Source organism: Triticum aestivum, chromosome 4A (assembly GCF_018294505.1).
Source record: "Triticum aestivum cultivar Chinese Spring chromosome 4A, IWGSC CS RefSeq v2.1, whole genome shotgun sequence".
Classification (NCBI taxonomy): domain Eukaryota; kingdom Viridiplantae; phylum Streptophyta; class Magnoliopsida; order Poales; family Poaceae; genus Triticum; species Triticum aestivum.
Genome location: NC_057803.1, coordinates 675,261,924 through 675,281,828, shown reverse-complemented (window position 1 = coordinate 675,281,828; position 19,905 = coordinate 675,261,924). Strand labels below are relative to the sequence as shown.

General features: G+C 41.8%; 1 protein-coding gene across 1 annotated transcript; it reads right to left on the bottom strand.

Moving 5' to 3' along the window:
• Positions 1-17,678: 17,678 nt before the first annotated feature.
• LOC123083050 (GDSL esterase/lipase APG-like) lies at positions 17,679-19,200 on the bottom strand. Its single transcript, XM_044505198.1, has 5 exons — positions 18,945-19,200; positions 18,693-18,823; positions 18,364-18,597; positions 18,017-18,272; positions 17,679-17,875 (listed from the first exon to the last, which is right to left on the bottom strand). Exons 1-5 carry the CDS (start codon positions 19,186-19,188, stop codon positions 17,679-17,681), a joined length of 1,062 nt encoding a protein of 353 aa, XP_044361133.1. The 5' UTR covers positions 19,189-19,200.
• Between the last annotated feature and the right edge of the window lie 705 nt (positions 19,201-19,905).

The following is a 19,905-nucleotide window of genomic DNA, read 5'->3' as shown; positions in this document are numbered from 1 at the left end:
TCTTCATCCGATACCCATATCCAGAGATGGGCCGAAGCCTTTGGAGCCATGCCGGATAATCGACTTCGAAATGATTTCTACCAGATCCAGCAGGAAATTGCGTTCATCATCATGAAAGATGTCCTCGAAGAGAATGGGATGTTATACAGTGGCCAAATACCACGAGCTGACGTCCGAACCCGCATTTCCCTACAACGTCAGGACATGACGCCTTTCACTAAGCTTGGGTCCGTCCTCCTGGATATGGACAGATGGGAAGAGTGCACTGCTTAAAAACAATGTGTCTGTTTAGTTACTTGTTACTTTCTCGGTACGACGAAACTTCGAATGTCTCAGTACGACGAAACTATTAGATGTATGGTGCCGCACTCTAGTTAATTACTTTCGGTACGATGTGTTTGTTAACTATGTTTACTATATATGTTGCTTTTATTTCATAATTGTTTCGTTCAATTCGCTTCATGATATAGTTAACATAGTTAACAAACACATCATACCGAAAGTAATTAACTAGAGTGCGGCACCATACATCCATAGTTAACAAACACATCATACCGAAAGTAATATACACATCTGGGCTATTCTGTTACATGTAACAGAATATTATTCTGTTACCCTTTTTGAACTGACGGTTTCAGGTGGTTGTACTGATGTTTTCGAAGCAGTTGAACTGATGCTTTCAGTTGTGTTTAACAGATCGTCTTCTTTAGTTCAAAAAAATTTTGTAATTTTTTTGTCGGAACGGGGCGTGTAATATATCGTTGGAAAGCTCTTGACAATCATATTTCAAGTATATTGAACGTATTAGCAAAATCATTATGGTTTAAGAGCAGTTTTGAAAAAAAAACATTTTTTTCAAAACGGAAAACGTGAATCATATTTTGGACTCAATTTTCAAACAGTTTGTCGGAATTGAGCAAATAAGATGGTGTTGGAAAGCTGGTGAAAATCCGCATCTTCCATATATGTATTGTTTTTTCTAATTCTATATGATTTAAAAGTAATTTGAAAACGGTGAAATTCTCGACGAAACATATTTTCGCAATTTTTTGCAAATGGTTTGTCGGATTGATGCAAATGATACGGCGTTGGAAAGCTATGGAAAATGCACAACTTTTTCGTATAGAAATGTTTTTCTAATTCCTTACGGTTTAAAAACAAATTCAAATACGGTCAAATTTGATTTTGTACGCGATTTTTTTAAAAAGTTTGTCGAAATATGGCAAATAATATGCCGTTGGATAGCTATCGAAAATGCAAAACTTAGCCATGTTGAACGTTTTCTTTAATTCGCAACCGTTTAAGAGTAACTTTGAATACAACAGGACGGATCCTGTTGTTTTCTCGTATGAAAAACAGAGTAGTCGTACTGATATATGTGTATGTTTGTACTGAACTATTTTATATAGGGTAATTTTGAATGGTTCCAAGAAAGGGTACTTGTAATGATGCTTGCATTGGTTTGTACTAAGCGTTTTTTCACTAATTAGACTTTGCTCTGTTTTTTGGGTAATATTTTTCTCGTAAGTTTTCAACGGTTTACTGTATCGTCACCCCTGTACTTGTATGGTTTGTATCATCGAACTGAATGATATTTTATTCAGAAAGAAAATGTGTTTGTCTTGTTTCTTTTTTTTAACTCAACATTTTTTGACAATGTTGTTCTGAACTTCTCTCATTTTACGACTTGTACTGAGGCACTTACTAAGCAGGATTTTCATGTGGTTTCTTTTTTTGCTTGAACTTTACAATTTGAATTTCTGCCATTTTTTTATTCCGAATGGACCACCGTTTTTAACTCGTACTGAGGTACTTACTACGCCCGAACTGGGGTGGCTGTCGCGTGTCTCAGCGCGGAAGAAGACGAAGCTCGGGTGCGAGGCTGGATTCGGCCGGCGGCTGGTCCGGTCGGTAGGATGCTGCGCAAGGCGGGGGGTAAACACATCAATGGACACATGTACTACACAACAATGTGCATCTGTACTATTCATAACAAAAAACTAATCTAGTACGCTGTGTTGAACTAATAACTTTTTTAGCTGTGAACTTGTTGTATTTTTACAATGCCAAAGCTAATTACATAGAGCAGCTGCACTAATACAACGGTCAGATCGGTAACTAGTAGCTGGTAGCAGTGGTTACCAACACATATACACATAAATTGATAACAAGGTAATGTACAAGTTCATGTATAGTAACGCTACAAGTTCAAAAAGAAACCTGAGATAATCCTCACATATTAGTTTTTCTATAAACAAAGAAAAACCGATTAGACATACGGTCAATGTGTAATTTTAAATTGTGCTAAAGGCACACAATAAAGAGTCGTCATTCTGTACATCCTGACATAATCAAATAGACTGCAGAATTTCCCAAGCGAACTTCCACATGTTTTTGTGAATTGAACCTTATTCATATTTTACATAGAAGAATTTGCAGTAGCATTTTTTGTGTGGATGGAATCTGCTACATAGAGAAATGGCAACCAAAATTATGTTACTTGCCGGCTAGCATCCACGAAAACTGAGACAAAATTGAGTCTTGTAGAAGATCAAAGTAATAAAACACTTGCTGCATCCATCAGCAATTATGCATGACCAAGCAATGTGCAAAGCAAAGGCGCTGGTGTTCTCCCTGTGTGTGTGCTCAACTTGGACGGATGTGCAACACTTGGTGAAGTTGGTGGCCGCGACCCGTGATTCTACTCGTACTGTTTTCAACACTCCACTTGGACGGCTGCCAGCACCCCTACTGGATGAGCTCGTGCCCAAGTCCTAACAAGCACCTACATAGCATCAAAATTTTCAACTAGAGAAACATGATTTTTTAAGCCTTTTATGCACTATAAGACATCAAAAACAACATTTCTATATAGCCTTCTATAGCATGCTGGACAAGCACCTACATATAGGGGAGTCAGCAATATAATGACAGGTTAAAGGTTCAAAGAATCAACTATATTTTTCAATCAACTCGATATTCATCAGTACTAGTATGACTTCACAAGAAATTCAAAATTGTACTTGCAGATTTTTTTCTCCGAACCTATTTAGTGATATATCTAAACTTACAGGATTTTGAAGTGTGAACTGATGATTTGTCTGCACAAAGACCCAAGAATTCTTTAGCATCACACGTGTTATGCATGTTTAGGTAAACGGAGATGCCAACTTTCTCCATATAGTTACTTCTAGCTCCCAGCAAAATTCATAAAATGGAAGGCAGATAAGTCTAGCTACTCTATTATGAAGCTCACCTTCATACCTGAGAGACCAATGAACCACTGATGAAGGGGCTCCATGGGGCCGCTCCCTATATCTAGCCGAAAAAAGACTGACGACAATGGTGCATGAATCAGTACAACTATCGTGGGGCATGAACCATGACGACGGTGGCCTGATCATTGAAAAAATCTAGGGCGGAGCACAGAGTGGCCTGCACGCAGCTCTTCTCGTGGACAGTGGCGGAGGGTGCAGTTGTACTGCCGAGATGAAGATCCTCGCCCACCTGCTGCTCCATAACAAATGTTTATACTGCATATTTCCATAAATATTAGCTTTTTCTTTGGCAACAAAGAAACATCAAAGAGGATATTTCATTTCTTGTAAGCATATTAACAAACAACTCGATAGTAGCGGGAATGGAACAAGTTCTTACCATTGGGGACCTGCCCACTTGCGTGATCTGACATCCACTTGTGCGAGTAGAACTGACGGACACACCATTGGGGACCTGCCCACTGTGCGAGATCGAACTAAACCCGTTCGTGATGCCAAGGCCGACTAAACTTACAGTCTCTCGAGATCTGAACTGATTGTGTTACAAGTATACACACTAATCCAGACGAGCTCATGTGAGTACATGTTAAAAAGATAATTGAGTTCATGTATATTAATTGGAGAAGTTCAAACAGAAACTTTTTATAAAAATGTACTATTTTTGCTATAACAACTATAGTCATCTTGCCAACCATGTATATTTAACCGGTTAAAAAGATAATCAAGTTCATCTATATTAAGAGAAGTTCAAAAAGAAACTTTTAATAACAACTATATTCATCTTGCCACCCATTCAGTTTTTGCTTTAACAAAGTTCACACATTTAAAAAGTTTGTACTAGCATGGGGAAGCCTTAGTTCTTTGACAAAAACTCTCATGTTGTTTGACAGTTTTAATTTTGTCTGAACTTACTAGTTTCCCGATTTCAAACTTACAGAATTTTATACCCCAAACTTCTACATGTTTCTTTAATTTCTCTGGAACAAAAACCGAGGGAGTTTGGCCTCAAGAATTACACGAAAGAGCAAAACCATAGGTGTGAACTTATCTAGAGGCTTTTGTCGACGGGAGGAGACGAGCTGATGCAGCAGCAAAACCCGACTTCTTGAATATACAATAGTTATGCTGTCAATACTTCTTTTGAGTTCTTATTTCTGAACCTTCCCAGTAGTAATACTTGTACTATGAGATACAAAATTATGTCGTTGAGCAACTGATCTCGAAACAAAAACACTCCTGTAGTGCACACACGAAATCATGATAAAAATAGCGGCAGCAAGATGCAATAACCAGCCGCACCTGCAAATGTTTTTGAGAGTGAAAGTTGTACGCAAGCATGAACTTCAATAGTTCATCCTATTTTTTTCTTGAGCACATGTGCGTATATTGGAAAAGAGATTTATTTCGTACAATTTTTTTGAGAGCACAAATGGAACACAGTCCTCTCTCAAGCATTAGAACGAACACCCACGGGGCACAATGCCACTCATTCTGTAGTAGCACAATAAGCATCAAATTCTTCCCAAGTTTCTTCAGATCCTGTAATAGCAAAAGCAGCAGATAATCAGTCACCGCTTACTCACCTCGCCGGAGTAAATACCAGAGGTGGAGAGAGGAGCCGGAGAGCCAATGCACCTATGCACGCAACATTTCTGAACTTGATCCGAACATTAATGTTAGTACTTCCCAAGTTGTCGCATCTGTATTCACTATGGTGATGTGTTTGTACTGCCAAAAAAATACACGAGAGCACGAAGTAAACATTTTTAAAAATTGGTGCTCACAGGAATAGTGACAAACACCTAAAGGGCATGAAAAACAACCATATAAACATGTTATTTTTGCATCTTCCCTGTTTGCATCTTCCCAAACTACTTAATCAGCATAACACACATGTACGCATTTTAATAGCAGAAGCAAATAAAGAGAGATATTGATGTGTGAGAGTGTCATTGACACATCGGACAACCTAGAGAACCGTTGTAGGAGTCCTCTTTTTGCACCGGCTTGCTCCACGACCTGACGCGGCACATCGGTGTCTTCAAAGTGGACGATGTTAGAGGAAGGGCAGGAGCCAGAGGAAGACCTATAGAAAAATCAAAAGAGAAATTTTGGGGAGAAAAACATTACAATTTTGCAACCATTCTAGAATTAAGTTTGTATGGCTAGTTGCTATCCAGGATTTTAAGTGAACTCTCAGTAAAAGTAATTTTGTACTTCCCATGTAGTAATACAAGGACTTGCTGTCACATGTGTTTTTTTGTCATCCACAACACAATAATGTTTCTCTATGCTCTATGCTACTGAATGTCAATACAGAACCATTCACAATACAACTGTCTTACAATTGAGGATTTCAAAATCTTTTCCAGACCCTTAGTGGTTCATATTTCAAACTAGAGTAGACACTGAACTAACAAAGCAAAGAAAGAATACAGAACATCCAGGAAATATTTATGCTATAATTTAGTAGATAGGACGTACATAAGCAAATATCCATCAAGTTTTTATACTGGAACATATGTTCTTTATATGGCGAAGAAATAATTTGAACAGAACGAAACAACAAATTACTTCAAAATGCATTCTCTTTTTTGCCATGTGTTAGATGAACAGTATGTACCTCTCAGTAGGGTTGATCTTATATTCATACGCACATAGTGCACCAGGTTCATTCGCGGAAGTAGCCACACAAGTGTAGTAGCAGCCATACTCGCTCACCAGCTTTATGCCTCGTCTTGCTGCTTCCTCAAAACACTTTGCCACCTACGTACTACTTATTGTCAGCCGTACCCTACACATACACCACCAGCCACCAGTTAACACATATGAACACACACACACGCACGCACTGAGAGAACCTGACACACACCTCATTGCCTACACAACTAGCACTACATCTTATGCACATTTTTATGGGGCGGTGCACGTGCCATGAGAATATCTTATCATGAACGGACCAACATATGTGAGGTGAACTTATAGAGGATTTATTTCCAACATGGGAGATCGATCAGAGAGAGGTACGAGACAACAGCATCCAGGGAAGAGCCCGGGGTGGCTTGCACTCAGCTCCTTGAGCGACCTGCGGCCGAGCAAGCAGTTGGACTGTAGAACTGGTTCCTCGACCCCAAGGCTCCTTCTGTAGGCTCCATTGTTTGCCTCTGAATCGCTAGCCACGGCGTTGGAATGGGGCACGTCCACGACGGCGGCATTGAACAGCCTGGGATGGAGGCGATGGACTTCCTACACGCGGCGGCGGCGTAGCCCCATCGGCAAGGAGGAAAAGTGGTGGCGGGGGAGTATCACCGGTTGCTGGAGGGCGACGCCCGAGATATGCCAGCGGGATGAACGAGGAAGACAGGGGTGGCGTGGATCTGCATAATGAAGGTAGGTGGCGGGCGTCGAGGAAGGAGGAGGTCGACGCGCAGTAGAGGGAGGCAGGTTGCAGGGGAAGGAGGAGTGCAGTGCCCAGGGGAAGGAAGTGGTCGGGGCGAGGGAAGGAGGAGGGCGGCACGCGGTGGAGAGAAGCGGTCGGCGAAGGGGAGGGAGGGGGAGGCGCCCGGGGAGTGAGGCGGTCGGCGCGGGAGGAAGGAAAGGGCGCCGCGCGGGGGGAGGGGTCAGCGGGGGGCGGAGGAGGCCGGCGCCAGCCAGTGCGGTGGAAGGAGGCGCGACGGTGCCGGCAAGGGCCTTGAGTGGTACCCGTTCGGGCTGTTGGGCTGAAGTTGCGAATTTGCCGATAGCGCCCTATATAGGTCTGATAGTAACAGAATAGTCCAACCCTATATATATATATATATGTGTGTGTGTGTGTGTGTGTGTGTGTGTGTGTGTGTGTGTGTGTGTGCGTGTGTGTGTGTGCATCTCTGACAGGTATATAGATCAACGATGGTGAGGAAGTGGTATGTCGTGTATGTAGGGCATGTTCCGGGTGTGTATGATGAGTGGCCAGAGTGTCAGGCCCAGGTCTCTGGCGTCTCCGGCAAAAGCCAGAAAGGGTTTGATAGCAGAGCGGAAGCCGAAGCTAGTTACTTGAGATTCATGGCACAACAGGGGATTCAGAACCAGCGCCGCTTCAAAAACTACTACATAATACCGCTTTTGATTATCGTGATCGCTCTTATCTCGTATGTCATAGTTTAGGTAGATGATGAAACATGTGTCTATGGTGACAATGTAAGAGACATCTGATCATTAACTTGTATCGCTATTTCGAGATGATGATGAGATCGACATCATTTGTGTTCGATAATGATGATATGATGAGACTATGTTGTGCCACTTTGATGATGATCATGAGACATTCATTTTTCATATAGTTTCAGTGTATGTGTATGTTGTAATTGTATAAACCCTGTAAAAATACGAATATAGCAAAAAAAATACTAGAAGTAGTGTGGGGTTTTGGAGTAGTAGCAGCGCTGCTTTACCAGTAGCGTTGGTCGTATAGCCACGCTACTACTATTAGGAGTAGTGATGGACAGAGGCACGCCACTACTAGACATAGGTAGCAGTAGCGCTGGTTGAAACAAACGCTACAGCTAAAAAATAGTTGTAGCGTCGTAGCAGTAGTGCTCCTGCCCGCGCTACTAATAGCCAAAAAACCAGTGCTACTGGTAAGGGTTTTCCTAGTAGTGGGCCCAAAGAATATCATGCAGCTGCGTCTCTGGCCCGTCCAGGATGAAAAGCTCATTTTCTGTCATGATTTTTTGTCATAGAAGTAGGATCCCACCACATCTATGATGATACCAGGTTTTGTCACAATTATCGTCATAGAAGTGTCATAAGTATGACAAAAAAAATTCGTTCGGCCCAAACTGTCATGGATCTGTCTTTTTTTTGTAGTGCCTTGAGCAGTTATTGTATGTCCCAAGTAACCAATTCGTTGTTGAGCAAATGCACACTTTGACAATTTGACTTTCCATTGATCAGCTCTTAGCAAAGCAAGAACTTCTCTGACATGCTTCAAATGCTCTCTACTAGGAAAACCCTTACCAGTAGCACTGGTTTTTTTTGCTATTAGTAGCGCGGGCAGGCGCACTACTGCTATGGTGCTACAACTATTTTATAGCAGTAGCGCTTGTTCAGGCCATCGCTACTGGTATGTTCAGTTAATACTAGCGCGCCCCTGGAAAGCGCTACTGGTAAATGAGCGCTGCTGGTAATATTTTGGCCCGCGCCACTACTAAAATTTATGTTCTTTTCCATATTTTGGCGCAGTACATGTTTAAATAGATATATCTTTTATACAATAACAACTCATCATGAACTAGTCTATTTAAATAGCATATTCATTACCACTAGTCATCACCACCAAACAATGTTCGTCAATGAGACATCATATATATAACAAGTTGGTCACTAGTCATAATCACAACTCCTCATCCTCCTAAACTCTAACACATTGTAGCACATAATAACACATTCTACCTAGGACCCACTCCTCTCATTGGACCTACTCTACCCTCTCTTAGGTAAAATATCATAAAACAAGATAGGCATTGACTCTTCATTAAGGAAAATGGACTCTCCATAATGAAGATCGGACATCATCCTGTCTCCAAGTCATGGCCTACGCACAATGTTGCTTCCAAGTAGCTCTCTACGATGGTCGAAACATTTTTTCCAATCATTTATTATCATGGCTTCCTCGCTTTTAGAAATCCGGTATAGACAGGAGTGATGTGGATACTGCAGCTGGCCTGGTCGCGGTGGCCGTAAGCTCATAACATGAACGCAGCCTCTTGGCAACATCAGATGAGGCACACAATCCATCGGGATTTTTTGTTCATAAAAAACATAGTAATTGTAGTCAGCAATGTAGTTTACTTTTAGAAGAATTTATGCAAAAGATGCACGGATGTCGTAATAGTATAAAATCTTACCATGCTATCTCCATTGATTTTACCGTAGCACACCGCGTGCACTAGTGGCACATATTAACCATAATTTTGAGGAATTCGATAATAGTTATTGTAATTCTCAAGATCAGTAAAAAATGCGATAAGACTATCTTTCTCCTTATAAGTTAATTGTGCTTCATCATTGTAGTAGTAGGTTCTGTCTACCATCTTCCGTACATTTTTTGAAGAATGAAAATAAGCTGTCAATGGAAATAAGCTGTCAAATATTTTGAAATAAACAATATAAATTACTTAATAAATATGTTTGAGAAACTCACACAGCGGTAGAACTACAAGCGTGCCAACAAGGACCCAAATGGTCATATTCTTTTCGTCGATGTCAGGATCACCAAGATCGAAGGTGAGAAGCATACCCTCATGAAAATCATACTCCTTGCAAAGGGCTTCCCAATTCAGGCAACCAAAATTGGTTGAGTTCACGGAATTGTATAGATTTACAGCAAAATGATAACCATGATGGGTCATTAGTTGAATTATCTTTGTCTCCATGCTTTCATGATCTTCAAAACCCATCTTCTCCAAGACATGGCGTCTTGCATGGCATGGGATAAGCTAGTCGAATTGTAAAAAACGGAAATTACACGTTGAAGAAGCAGAGAATTCATGCAAAAATAACAAAAAACACTTGTCATCGCTGCGTACCTTATCAACATCGAAGGTCTCTTGGAGCTTGATGCTGAAGTGCCAACCTTCTACCAGGTGAGGCTTGTCGCACAGACCACGCTCATCTTCGCAGTAATCGCACATAGCAAATTCCCTTTCGTCGTCAGACATTTCCAAATAGGTAATTAATAATCCATCATCGAATACATATATAGTAGTTTGTAGCAAAGATCATCATATAACAACTAGAACACCTAAAATTTGTAGTTTGTAGTAGTTTGTAGCAAAGATCATCATCGAACCTAGTTTGTAGCAAAGATCATCATATAATCCATCATCGAATACATATATAGTAGTTTGTAGCACAAACCACGCTAATCTTTTGCATTCAATAAGAAAATAACTAATAGGTAATTAATAATCCATCATCGAATACATATATAGTTGTTTGTAGCAAAGATCATCATATAATATCACTAATACATCTCGAATAATAGCTCCTCTAGGTTCAGTGGGAGTCACCAAAGAAGCTCCGGGTCGACGACGGGCTGGCTCCTCACTAAGCTGCGCTCACCAGAAGGTAGCACAACCCAGTACCAGCCCGGCGGAGCCCAGTCCCGGACATGGCCCCTCGGCTCAAGCAGGATTCCTCCATCGAGTCAACGACGAGGATGCGGGATAGGAATCGTTGACGTCGATAACAAAATGCTTAATTATGAAAACAAAATTAATAAACACTTAGCAAATTCGGCATGACCTTTGCTAAAAGCAGGACATATCGAGCGCCTGAAATTTGCCAGAACATAAACGAATCGATATTTCTGGCAAAACATAGGACACTCGGTTAACCAGCTAAGATTGTGACATCTTTGACATATATCCACTTCAAATTTGCATATAACAGGAATAATTGTTTTTAGTAAAAAACTAAAAAAAATGTGATAGTTCAAAATATGATCCTAAGATTAACTAGCTAGGGTTCATACTACATTATCATAAGATTCATACTACATTATCCTAAGATTAACTAGCTAGGGTTCATACTATATTATCCTAAGATTCATACTACATTATCCTAAGATTAACTAGCTAGGGTTCATACTACATTATCCTAAGATTAAACAACTAAGATTAAACACCTAAGATTAAACAACTAAGATTAAACAACTAAGATTAAACAACTAAGATTAAAAACCTACATTATCCTAAGATTCATACTACATTATCCTAAGATTAACTAGCAGCTAGGTTTCACACTACATTTTCCTATGATTAAACAACAAAGACTAAAAACCTAAATTTTTCAACTTGCTACGGTTCAAAAGAAACTAGGGAGGAGGAGGATGGAGGGATGAGGATGTACCTCTCGGTGGAGGAGGGCCGACACGGGAGGAGAGCCGGCGCGGGCGCCGGGGCGGCCGGCGGGGGAGGAGGCCGATGCGGGGGAGGGCGGTCAGTGGGGAGGAGGGTTAGTGCGGGTGAGGGCGGACGACGCATGGAGGAGGGAAGGTGCGGGGGACGGCAGCGTGCGAGGGTCGACGGCGGCGCACGGGGGGATTGAGGAAGGAGTGTGGAGTGTGTGAGTGAGCTGATGAGGCCGGGGGCGCGAGTAGGGTAACGGGCCAGCGGCGTGCGGCGGAGGGAGTGGGCTTAACAGCAGCACGGGTAAAGGGCTAGCGCTACTGCTAAGCCCACTAGTTGTAGCGCTAGAGCACATCACACGCTACAGCTAATTGGCCTGCCCTTTTGGCCCCGGCGGCCCGCTAAGCAGCAGCGCGGCCCGTTTTGGCTGGCGCTACTGGTAAATACCAGTAGCGTGGGCGCCCAAACAGGCGCTACTGCTAAAATTCTATGTATAAGCATTTTCCTAGTAGTGGCTCCTTATAGGACTTGCTGAAAATTAATATGTCATCAAAGAAAACCAAGGTATTCTTCCTGTTAACTGGGGACAAGTTGTTGTTCAGGGCTCCCTGAAATGTTCCTGGAGCTTCACTAAGACCAAAAGCCAAAACTATGAACTCATAGTGGCCAAGGTGAGTCTGGAAAGCTGTTTTATATTCTTCCCCTGCAGCCAATCTGATCTGATGGTAACCAGCCCTGAGATCTAACTTAGTGAACCAAGCAGGACCAGCTAATTCATCCACAAGTTCATCAATCACACGCGGAACTTCCCTTTGATAGTGATAACATTTAGCATTCTGTAATCCAGTACTAATCTCCACCCCCACCCCCCCTTTTTCTTAACCAGAATTACTAGAGAAGAAAAAGGGCTTTTGCTGGGTCTGATGACACCTGACTTTAACATTTCTGCAATTTGTTTTTCAAGTTCATCCTTTAACTATGGTGTTATTCTGTAAGGTCTAACTGTTACTTGTCTGGCTCCTGGAATTAAACTGATCTTGTGGTCACAGTCTCTTCTAGGAGGTAACTGAGCAGGATTTCGAAAACATTAGCAAATCCTTCCAACAACAACTGAATTTCTGGAGTAACTGCGGCTTGTCCTTCAGCTTGAATTACAGAAATAGAGACACTGGTATAAGAACACTCTTCAGATCCAATGCCATGTAAAGTGACTGTCTGACCCTCCTTGTTGAATGACAACCATTTTTCAACCCAATCAATATACATAGGACTGTGTTGAGCCAACCAGTCCAGTCCAATATGCCTTCATAAGTTTGTAGGGGCAACAACTTGAAATCTGAAATGAAAGTAGCACCATTGCTCTGCCACACACAATTTTTGATATGCTGCTGGTACTGAATTGTTGAACCTCCAGCTATTGTAACAGTGAGTGTTTTAATTGGGCTGACTCCTGCTAAGGAACTGTGTTGCAAATCCAGGAAAGAATGTGTACTGCCTGAGTCAACAAGAAATTGAAATTTATTGCCTTGCAAATCAATCTCCAATTGTAAAACTGGAGCTTCTGGTTCCCTCTCCATAGCTGCAGCAGACAATCTGATGGAATGGACTGAAGATTGATCATGTTGTTCACTATCTGATTCAGACTCTTCAGTGGAATTGGATTGTAATTGTTCTATCATTTCCTGTACAAAATGCAGTTGAACTGTGGCCTTGCACACATGATCCTTGGACCATTTCTCGCCACAAAGAAAACACAACCCCTTGGATTTCCTGTAATTTCTGAGTGTTGTCCAATTATCTTCCTGAGCTACACTGCTGACAGAATCTGAAATTCGTCGGCCCTCCTATTTCTAAACTTTCAAACTGGTATAGCTGGGAGTTGGTACTGATTTCCTTGGAGTAGAGAAATTGGTAGAACAATAAGTTTCACCTAACTCCTCATGCAATAGAGCTAGTTCGTACGCTGCATCTAAGTCTTTGGGTTTCTGCGGTGCAACAGCCATCCTCAACCCAGGCTTCAAACCATCCAAAAACCTAGTGGTATAATGTAGGGAGTCGGGTGTATCTTCATACACCGTTAACTGATCATACAGCTCAGCAAAGCATTCTACATAGTCTTCTACAGTAGTTGTTTGAGCAATTCGGAACAACTTCCTGAGCAGGGTTTGGTGTTGGTTGTGCCCAAAACGGCTCTGTAATGCAGCATAGAATTCTGACCAGTTGGTATTTGGCATGCGCCTCTGCATAGATTCAAGCCACCGTGCAGCATCACCTTCGAAATAAGCGGTGGCCAATGACAACCATCTGTGAGGAGGCATGCTCCACAACCTGAATTGGTCTTCGTAACGGTTTTGCCACAATCTCGGATTCGAGCCACTGAACTTGGGAATCTCCAGATGCATGGAAAACAAGGAATACTCAACAATATCCATCGAATGAGGATCACGGGGAGAAACATTTCTAGGGAAAAAACGGAATCGCGCGCACCTCTGACCGGAGGAGGGACATAGATGTTATGTGCCTTCCCCCGGTGTTCGTTGTCGAAGCCAAGGGCGCTGGTCGCAGCAGCACCACGACCCGGCCCAGTGTTGCGCGAAGAAGAAGTCGCGTCGGCCTTGGGATCCGGCTTAGGCGGCTCCATCTTGTAGAAATCCGTCATGATCTGCTCGAGGTCGAGGGCAATTTCGTCGCGGATCCCATCCGCCCACGTCGACATGAGACTGTCGAGTGTCGTGTTGTTCGCTTCGATCATCTTGCTCATCGATTTGAGGAGCGACTCACCATGAGTCCGGAGCTTGTTGTCCATGTCGCTGGTGAACTCATGGCGAAGAAGTTCGTAGACGGTGCGGCTGTCGGCGCTGAGCTCCTCCATGGCCTGGATCCGTCGCCGTTCGCCGAAACGCGTCGCGTAGCGATGGAGCGGCAACTCCAGGGCGACGAGGCTCTGATTACCAGATGTGAGGATCTCACTAACTCCTCTCTCAATCTAGGGATTTCATGGCGAGGAGGAACTGGAATTTGAATTTCGATAGAGGGATTCCGCCCAACCACCCACAACTCTATTCGGATAGGCCAGTTACAAGCTACGGCCAGAGCCGTCCAAATCCTAGCCGAAGACAAACGTAGCACTCCTGTAGCTATATAACGGTACACCCGCTCAGCGGGCCCAGTTTGGGCTAGCAAGCCAATGGGGAAGTCATTTGGGCCGGTTGGACTTGGGTCGTGGTTCTTTCTGAATTGGCGCTTCGCTCTTACCGGCACGATCTCGATCAGCTACAGGGCTTCCTTCAGTATCTTCGGAGTTAGCAGGTGCAGGGCTGCTGACAGACACGGACTCTTCTGCTCTCGCTGCCCAAGAATGACTTAGCTGAAAATGCTTAGCTGCAGGAGCAATAGCATATTTGGCGTTTATTTTATTTCAACCACCTCAAATATGTGTGTCATTGTATATAACTAGCAAACTGGCCCGCTCTTCGTGCGGGCTAGTACTTAATATAGTTTGGCTGAAATAAGTTCATATTCACCAGGTTTTTGGGTTGGTCGTGAGGTGGTGATTTTTAGGATATAAGAGTTACCCCTTTAATGTTTCGGTGAGATATCTAGAGGCCATGTTGTTGCTGAAGTTTTTTAGTGCTACGTCCTCAAATTCATGGGATTTCCTATGCAGCTGCAGTGGTGTGCACATGGTGGGTGGGTAGCTTTACAATCCCCTTGAGGCATATTAAAGTTTCTTATTTTTGGTATATAATGTTTCCTCGAGAAGTATCCTAGGCATCAAATTTGAGTCAATATAGGTGATTTTGTAACGATCATTTCTTTTGTTCATATGACCATCAAGTATATGTTAGCATGGATTTATATTTAAAAAAGATTGCATCATCAAATATTACACAATTTATGCTAAAATTGTGTCTATGCACTATACTTTTTTCCTAGACATTGTACATTAATTAGTGTTTTTTAGTAATTCATAGTTGATGCTTATAGCACAATTTATAGCTGATCATTTGTGCTTTTTGTAGTAAAATAATTTTTTTTTGTACTTGAATGATTAATTAGGCTTTCAGTCTAACAGGCTCACGTAGATGCACACAACATTCAGGCATCTCTAGGACTCCATAGTCCACATCTTCACACAGAGGCTGGCCTTGCCCGATACCCTTCGTCTCATTTCTCCTTTCCTTCCTTTCTGCGTTGACTCCCGTGTTGCCGCCCCCGGATGATGTTCAGCTACTCATAGAGAAAAGACAGCCCCCTTTTTCTCTGTTGACCGCCTGATTGATGCGTCCGGCTGATGTCCATACACGAAAAGAGCAACATCAGTGTTATTGTTGATTCATTGTGGGAATGTATCTCATGTGTCGTAGCCATATTGGATCCGGACTTAGTTCATCCTCAATAAGACACATCCATATTATTGAAAATCAAGGCCGGCCGACACGTCATCTTCGTCCTCCATAGCGGTTGTCATCTTCCGCTTGCAGGTCTATCTTTTTTTTTTCCTTCTTCTTATCCTTTTCCTATGTTTGTATTGTTGAACATTTGTAATTAAGGTAGTGTAAATATTAATTTAATTACGCCTATCCACTTTATTCGTGCTTGTGACGACATACGCAGTGGCCCCTCATACCCCTATTCACATTCAGGCTCTAAACAATGTAATGAGCCTCAAATATCAGATTATATTGAGCGTCGATGTTAGGTATGAATGAGCTGTTCCATCAAATGCTGATGCACATTCCATTACTTATGCATATCGATAAACCATATCCATCCTGCCATGTCATGTTAGCATTGATATGTTAGTTCTTATTTTGAAGATAGTTGTAGTATACAAATTTTTCATGTACTTATTCTCGTCTAATAAAAGGTCAATACCAACATCTTGTTGAAGAAGAACGATAATAAAAGTGTTTTTCTGTGCCTTTAGAATGTTTATTTGTATAATATTACCCTTAGTCCACCCCTTTATTGCAACTCTTGAGAATGCTACGTAGAGTTCTCCATGTGCAAACACATGTTTAGGCAGAGATTGGTCTAGTTTTTTGGTCTGCGGGTCTCATCCCCCTTATTTATTTTTGTCACTGTACGGTTGAACCAATATACTAATTAAGAAAGTGTTGTTAGTGACTAACCTTCCGGTCCACGTTTTTTACCACCGTATATGATGGCTGCTCTTGATCTTCACTCGATTGACTTATGGCCAATTTACAAAATGATGGTAGTAAGTCATGAAGACCAAACACATAGGCGTAGTGTTATATTTTTTATGTGCCCTCCACTTTTTTCTGGTCTTGGGACCGGCATTGGCAGTGTTAGGCCCCCTTACACCTATTAATTTTGAACAAACTCCCAGAGACTTATTAAGCTTTTTCTACGGAAAAGATATAATAGTAGCTTTTTACGTGAGATTTCATACCTATTTTTTTTGGGACAACTGCTACATGAAATTAGGGACATAGGGGACGACCGCTACGTGCGTTTTTTGTTTTTTGAGGGACTGCTGCTGCGATCTTTATTCTAGGAATCATAAAGGAACCTGAGATCCGTTAGTAGATTTTTTGTACAGGAAATGCAGCTAAAAAAGATACATACGATGTAGTAGCTTTTTTAAGGGAAAGATATATTAGTAGCTTTTTTGAACGTGACATATAGTAGCTTTTTTTAGAATTAGTTTTTTGTTTTGTTTTAAGGGACATGAGCTCTAAACATGAGATGTGGTAGTTTTTTTGCTTTTATAGGACGTGAGATCTAGTAGTTTTTTTTCTTTCAACCAAATGTTTCTAATTATTGTGGTAATTTCCAGTTTATTTATCTAAGATATGTACATAGGTGAGATCTTCTATTTTTTCTTTTAGTTTATTTAAAGGGACATGCAGATAGATGTAAGGTACGTACTTTTTTTGAATTGTACATAATCTTTATTTTAGGATGGAGCGGCACATACATGCAACCCTAATGATAGCTGCGCATTTTTTTGAGATGGAGGACATGGAGATAGATATAAGGTGTGTACATTTTTTTGAATTGCACGTAATCTTATTTTAGGATGTAGGGGCACGTACAACCTAGGCTAAGCATTGTTGCATTTTTTTTTTGAGATGGAGCGCTCTTAGATCTAATCCGTTAATTACAACTTTTAAATTAGGGGTCCACCAAATCAACGACCAGATGTTTCTAATTATTGTGGTAATTTCTAACTTATTTATCTTTTTTCTGATTAACCCATCAAGCACTTTTTATATATAATAATAGATAGATACATAGAGCTGTAGCAAATACGTAGCGACTTATAGGTAACTTACACATTATTTTATGGCCTCAACAAGTGGGAATATATGGTGGAGGCACTCTTTGCCTTTATTCTTTAATATATGATATGCACGCTTGTGCATATTCGAAAAAACACACGTGGGAATCTACAGTTTATTTTGAGACATACTTTAGTGATACGTATCATATGTAGCGTAATACTAACTGGTACATACAGCACTGTACTAGGTCCAGGGTTTTACATAACCAGCTTGTTGATCCTCTCAGCGAGAGAATCTACGATCACTCTGTTGGCTGCCTCCGACGGGTGGATGGAGTCCCAATGCACGTGTGTCGTCGCGTTCGGACATGTCCCGATGGACAAAGAATTACAAAGGAACACTGTGAACTCCACTAATCCCGTAGCACAACATCCGTGCCTTGCCTCAGCGAACCCTGACAACATAAACCCACACATTTTCAGTTCGAATCAATGAACAGAAGGAGCAAGGTTAATGCGACAAGAAAATAAACATGCATCATGGCCACCATGGCACCATTCCAAGGAGGCAAGGATTAGTGGCCTATGTATCCTACCATGTGCCCCAGGGGAGGTGGCAAGGCTGTGCCATGGTGTGTAGATGTCCAGAACAGCAATCTTAAGATCATTGTATCGCTTGGAGAGCGAGTCAACAGCTGCACCCAACTTCCCATTAAACCTTTGTGCATCATCGTTGAGCCTTGGCACACACCTGCTTCTCCCAAGGCCGAACACCGTGATCGCCAATGGGGCGCAACCCAACGGCACTAATGAAAAAACACCAACACGTCGTGCTCCCATAGCGTAAAGTTGCTACAATTAGTAAAAGGTTAAAAAATTACATGATTTTAATCATCTGATCCTTGTTAATTAAGGAGGAAGCTGCAGGTCTGGTCTTGCTCACCGTCACAGTGTTGTTAAAGATGCCAACGAGGCGATCAGAGAACTGATCAGCATTCTCTGTCAAGAAGAACAAAGGGTTGATGTAGTAGTTGAAGCCGAAGTCATTTGATCCAGCGCTAATAATATAGAGTGAGTCTGAGATGATGGATCGAGCATGGTTACTCCCAGCCACCACGCTCAGCTTCGATTGGTACTCTTTGAAATACTCCAGTTGTCGGGAGAAAGGGATTACATGCTGCCACACACAATTCAATAAGACATAAGTAGGTGATGTATGCAACATGTATAAATTTCAGTATACACAGTTTCCCACTGACGAATGGTACTTACATAGATACGTGATGTGGGGTCGTAGTAGCCTGATCCAGCTGATGCGAAGTTTGCTCCAATCAAAAGATTCTGTCCTGATGCCTGTGGGCTAAGATATGCAGGAGGAGAGCCATTGAACCCTAGTTTCTCACCTGCAGCATACCATGCAAGTTGTCACACAAGATATGCATGCCATAGCACTACTAAGAGTTCATGTGAAATGTTAAAAGAAATCCATTTGTGCAAACAAGGTCTAATAAGGTTCTGACCGACCTATGATATCGCTAAGCAGTTTTCCATTTCCAAACCTCCCTGTAGCGACCTGGTCCTTGAAGTCCCTGCCGTAGGGAGCCTTGTTTGCTTTCACCAAGGTGGCTATATAATCATTGTTACCCACGCCGACCAGCGAGTCACCGAACAACATGACCCCTGGCACGGCCGGCTGGGCTTCCCTGCCGTCTGTCGTTGGTCCCATGAAGAGAAAGATGGCCGAAAACACCAAGAACCTCACCGCCATTGGGGCGGTCCGGTACACAACTGCGCCCCAGCTAGGCTGGTCTAATGAGGTGCTTAATAGAGTTTTCTGAAACAGAACACATGTTGGCTTTATATAAGTGCTTGCACATTACGAAACCGACATAACATACATTAGTTAAAGTAGTCATGAACTAATTAAGTTTGCACCAAATACAATAGTTCCGTTCATCTTTTGTGGAATTTTTTCTATGAAGGTGGCATTCAATAGATAAATCACATTGTATTGGTGAATTTTCTTAGTCTCATTAATTCTAAATCTGTAGGCACACACAATTTGTAAATTTGCAATATAGAAACTGAGTACAATTTAACAAAAAACATACTAGTGAGTAGTTGATGGCATTGGCTACCAAAATATATGACTGCAAACATGTGGCAAGCTATCAAGACAAATGTCAATACGCCCCAGACATATGATTACTCGCTATTCGCAGTAGCACGTGTAGGCACAGCATGAATATTGTATATTCATTAAGATTTTGATGATCCTAACAGGTATAAAAGAAAAGTTACGAGATCAATACGTCTCATTTTATTGTTCTTTTCAACAGAGGGTGGATTTTTAAGGCTCAAAATGAAGCATCAAGAGGATACAAACACAATGAGCACAAACTCCGCCACTCCATAGCTAGGATGCACACAACCAATACCAACGCATGCACACAATAACAAGCAAACCAATTGCAATGTCATATAA

Excerpts from the sequence above, each read along its gene's own strand:
- LOC123083050 (XM_044505198.1), bottom strand. The coding sequence starts at position 19,188 with ATGGCGGTGAGGTTCTTGGTGTTTTCGGCCATCTTTCTCTTCATGGGA. Across the intron at positions 18,824-18,944 it reads ACTGCTTAGCGATATCATAG|GTGAGAAACTAGGGTTCAAT; the intron begins GTCGGTCAGAAC and ends GGTATGCTGCAG. Across the intron at positions 18,598-18,692 it reads ACCCCACATCACGTATCTAT|CATGTAATCCCTTTCTCCCG; the intron begins GTAAGTACCATT and ends TGTGTGTGGCAG.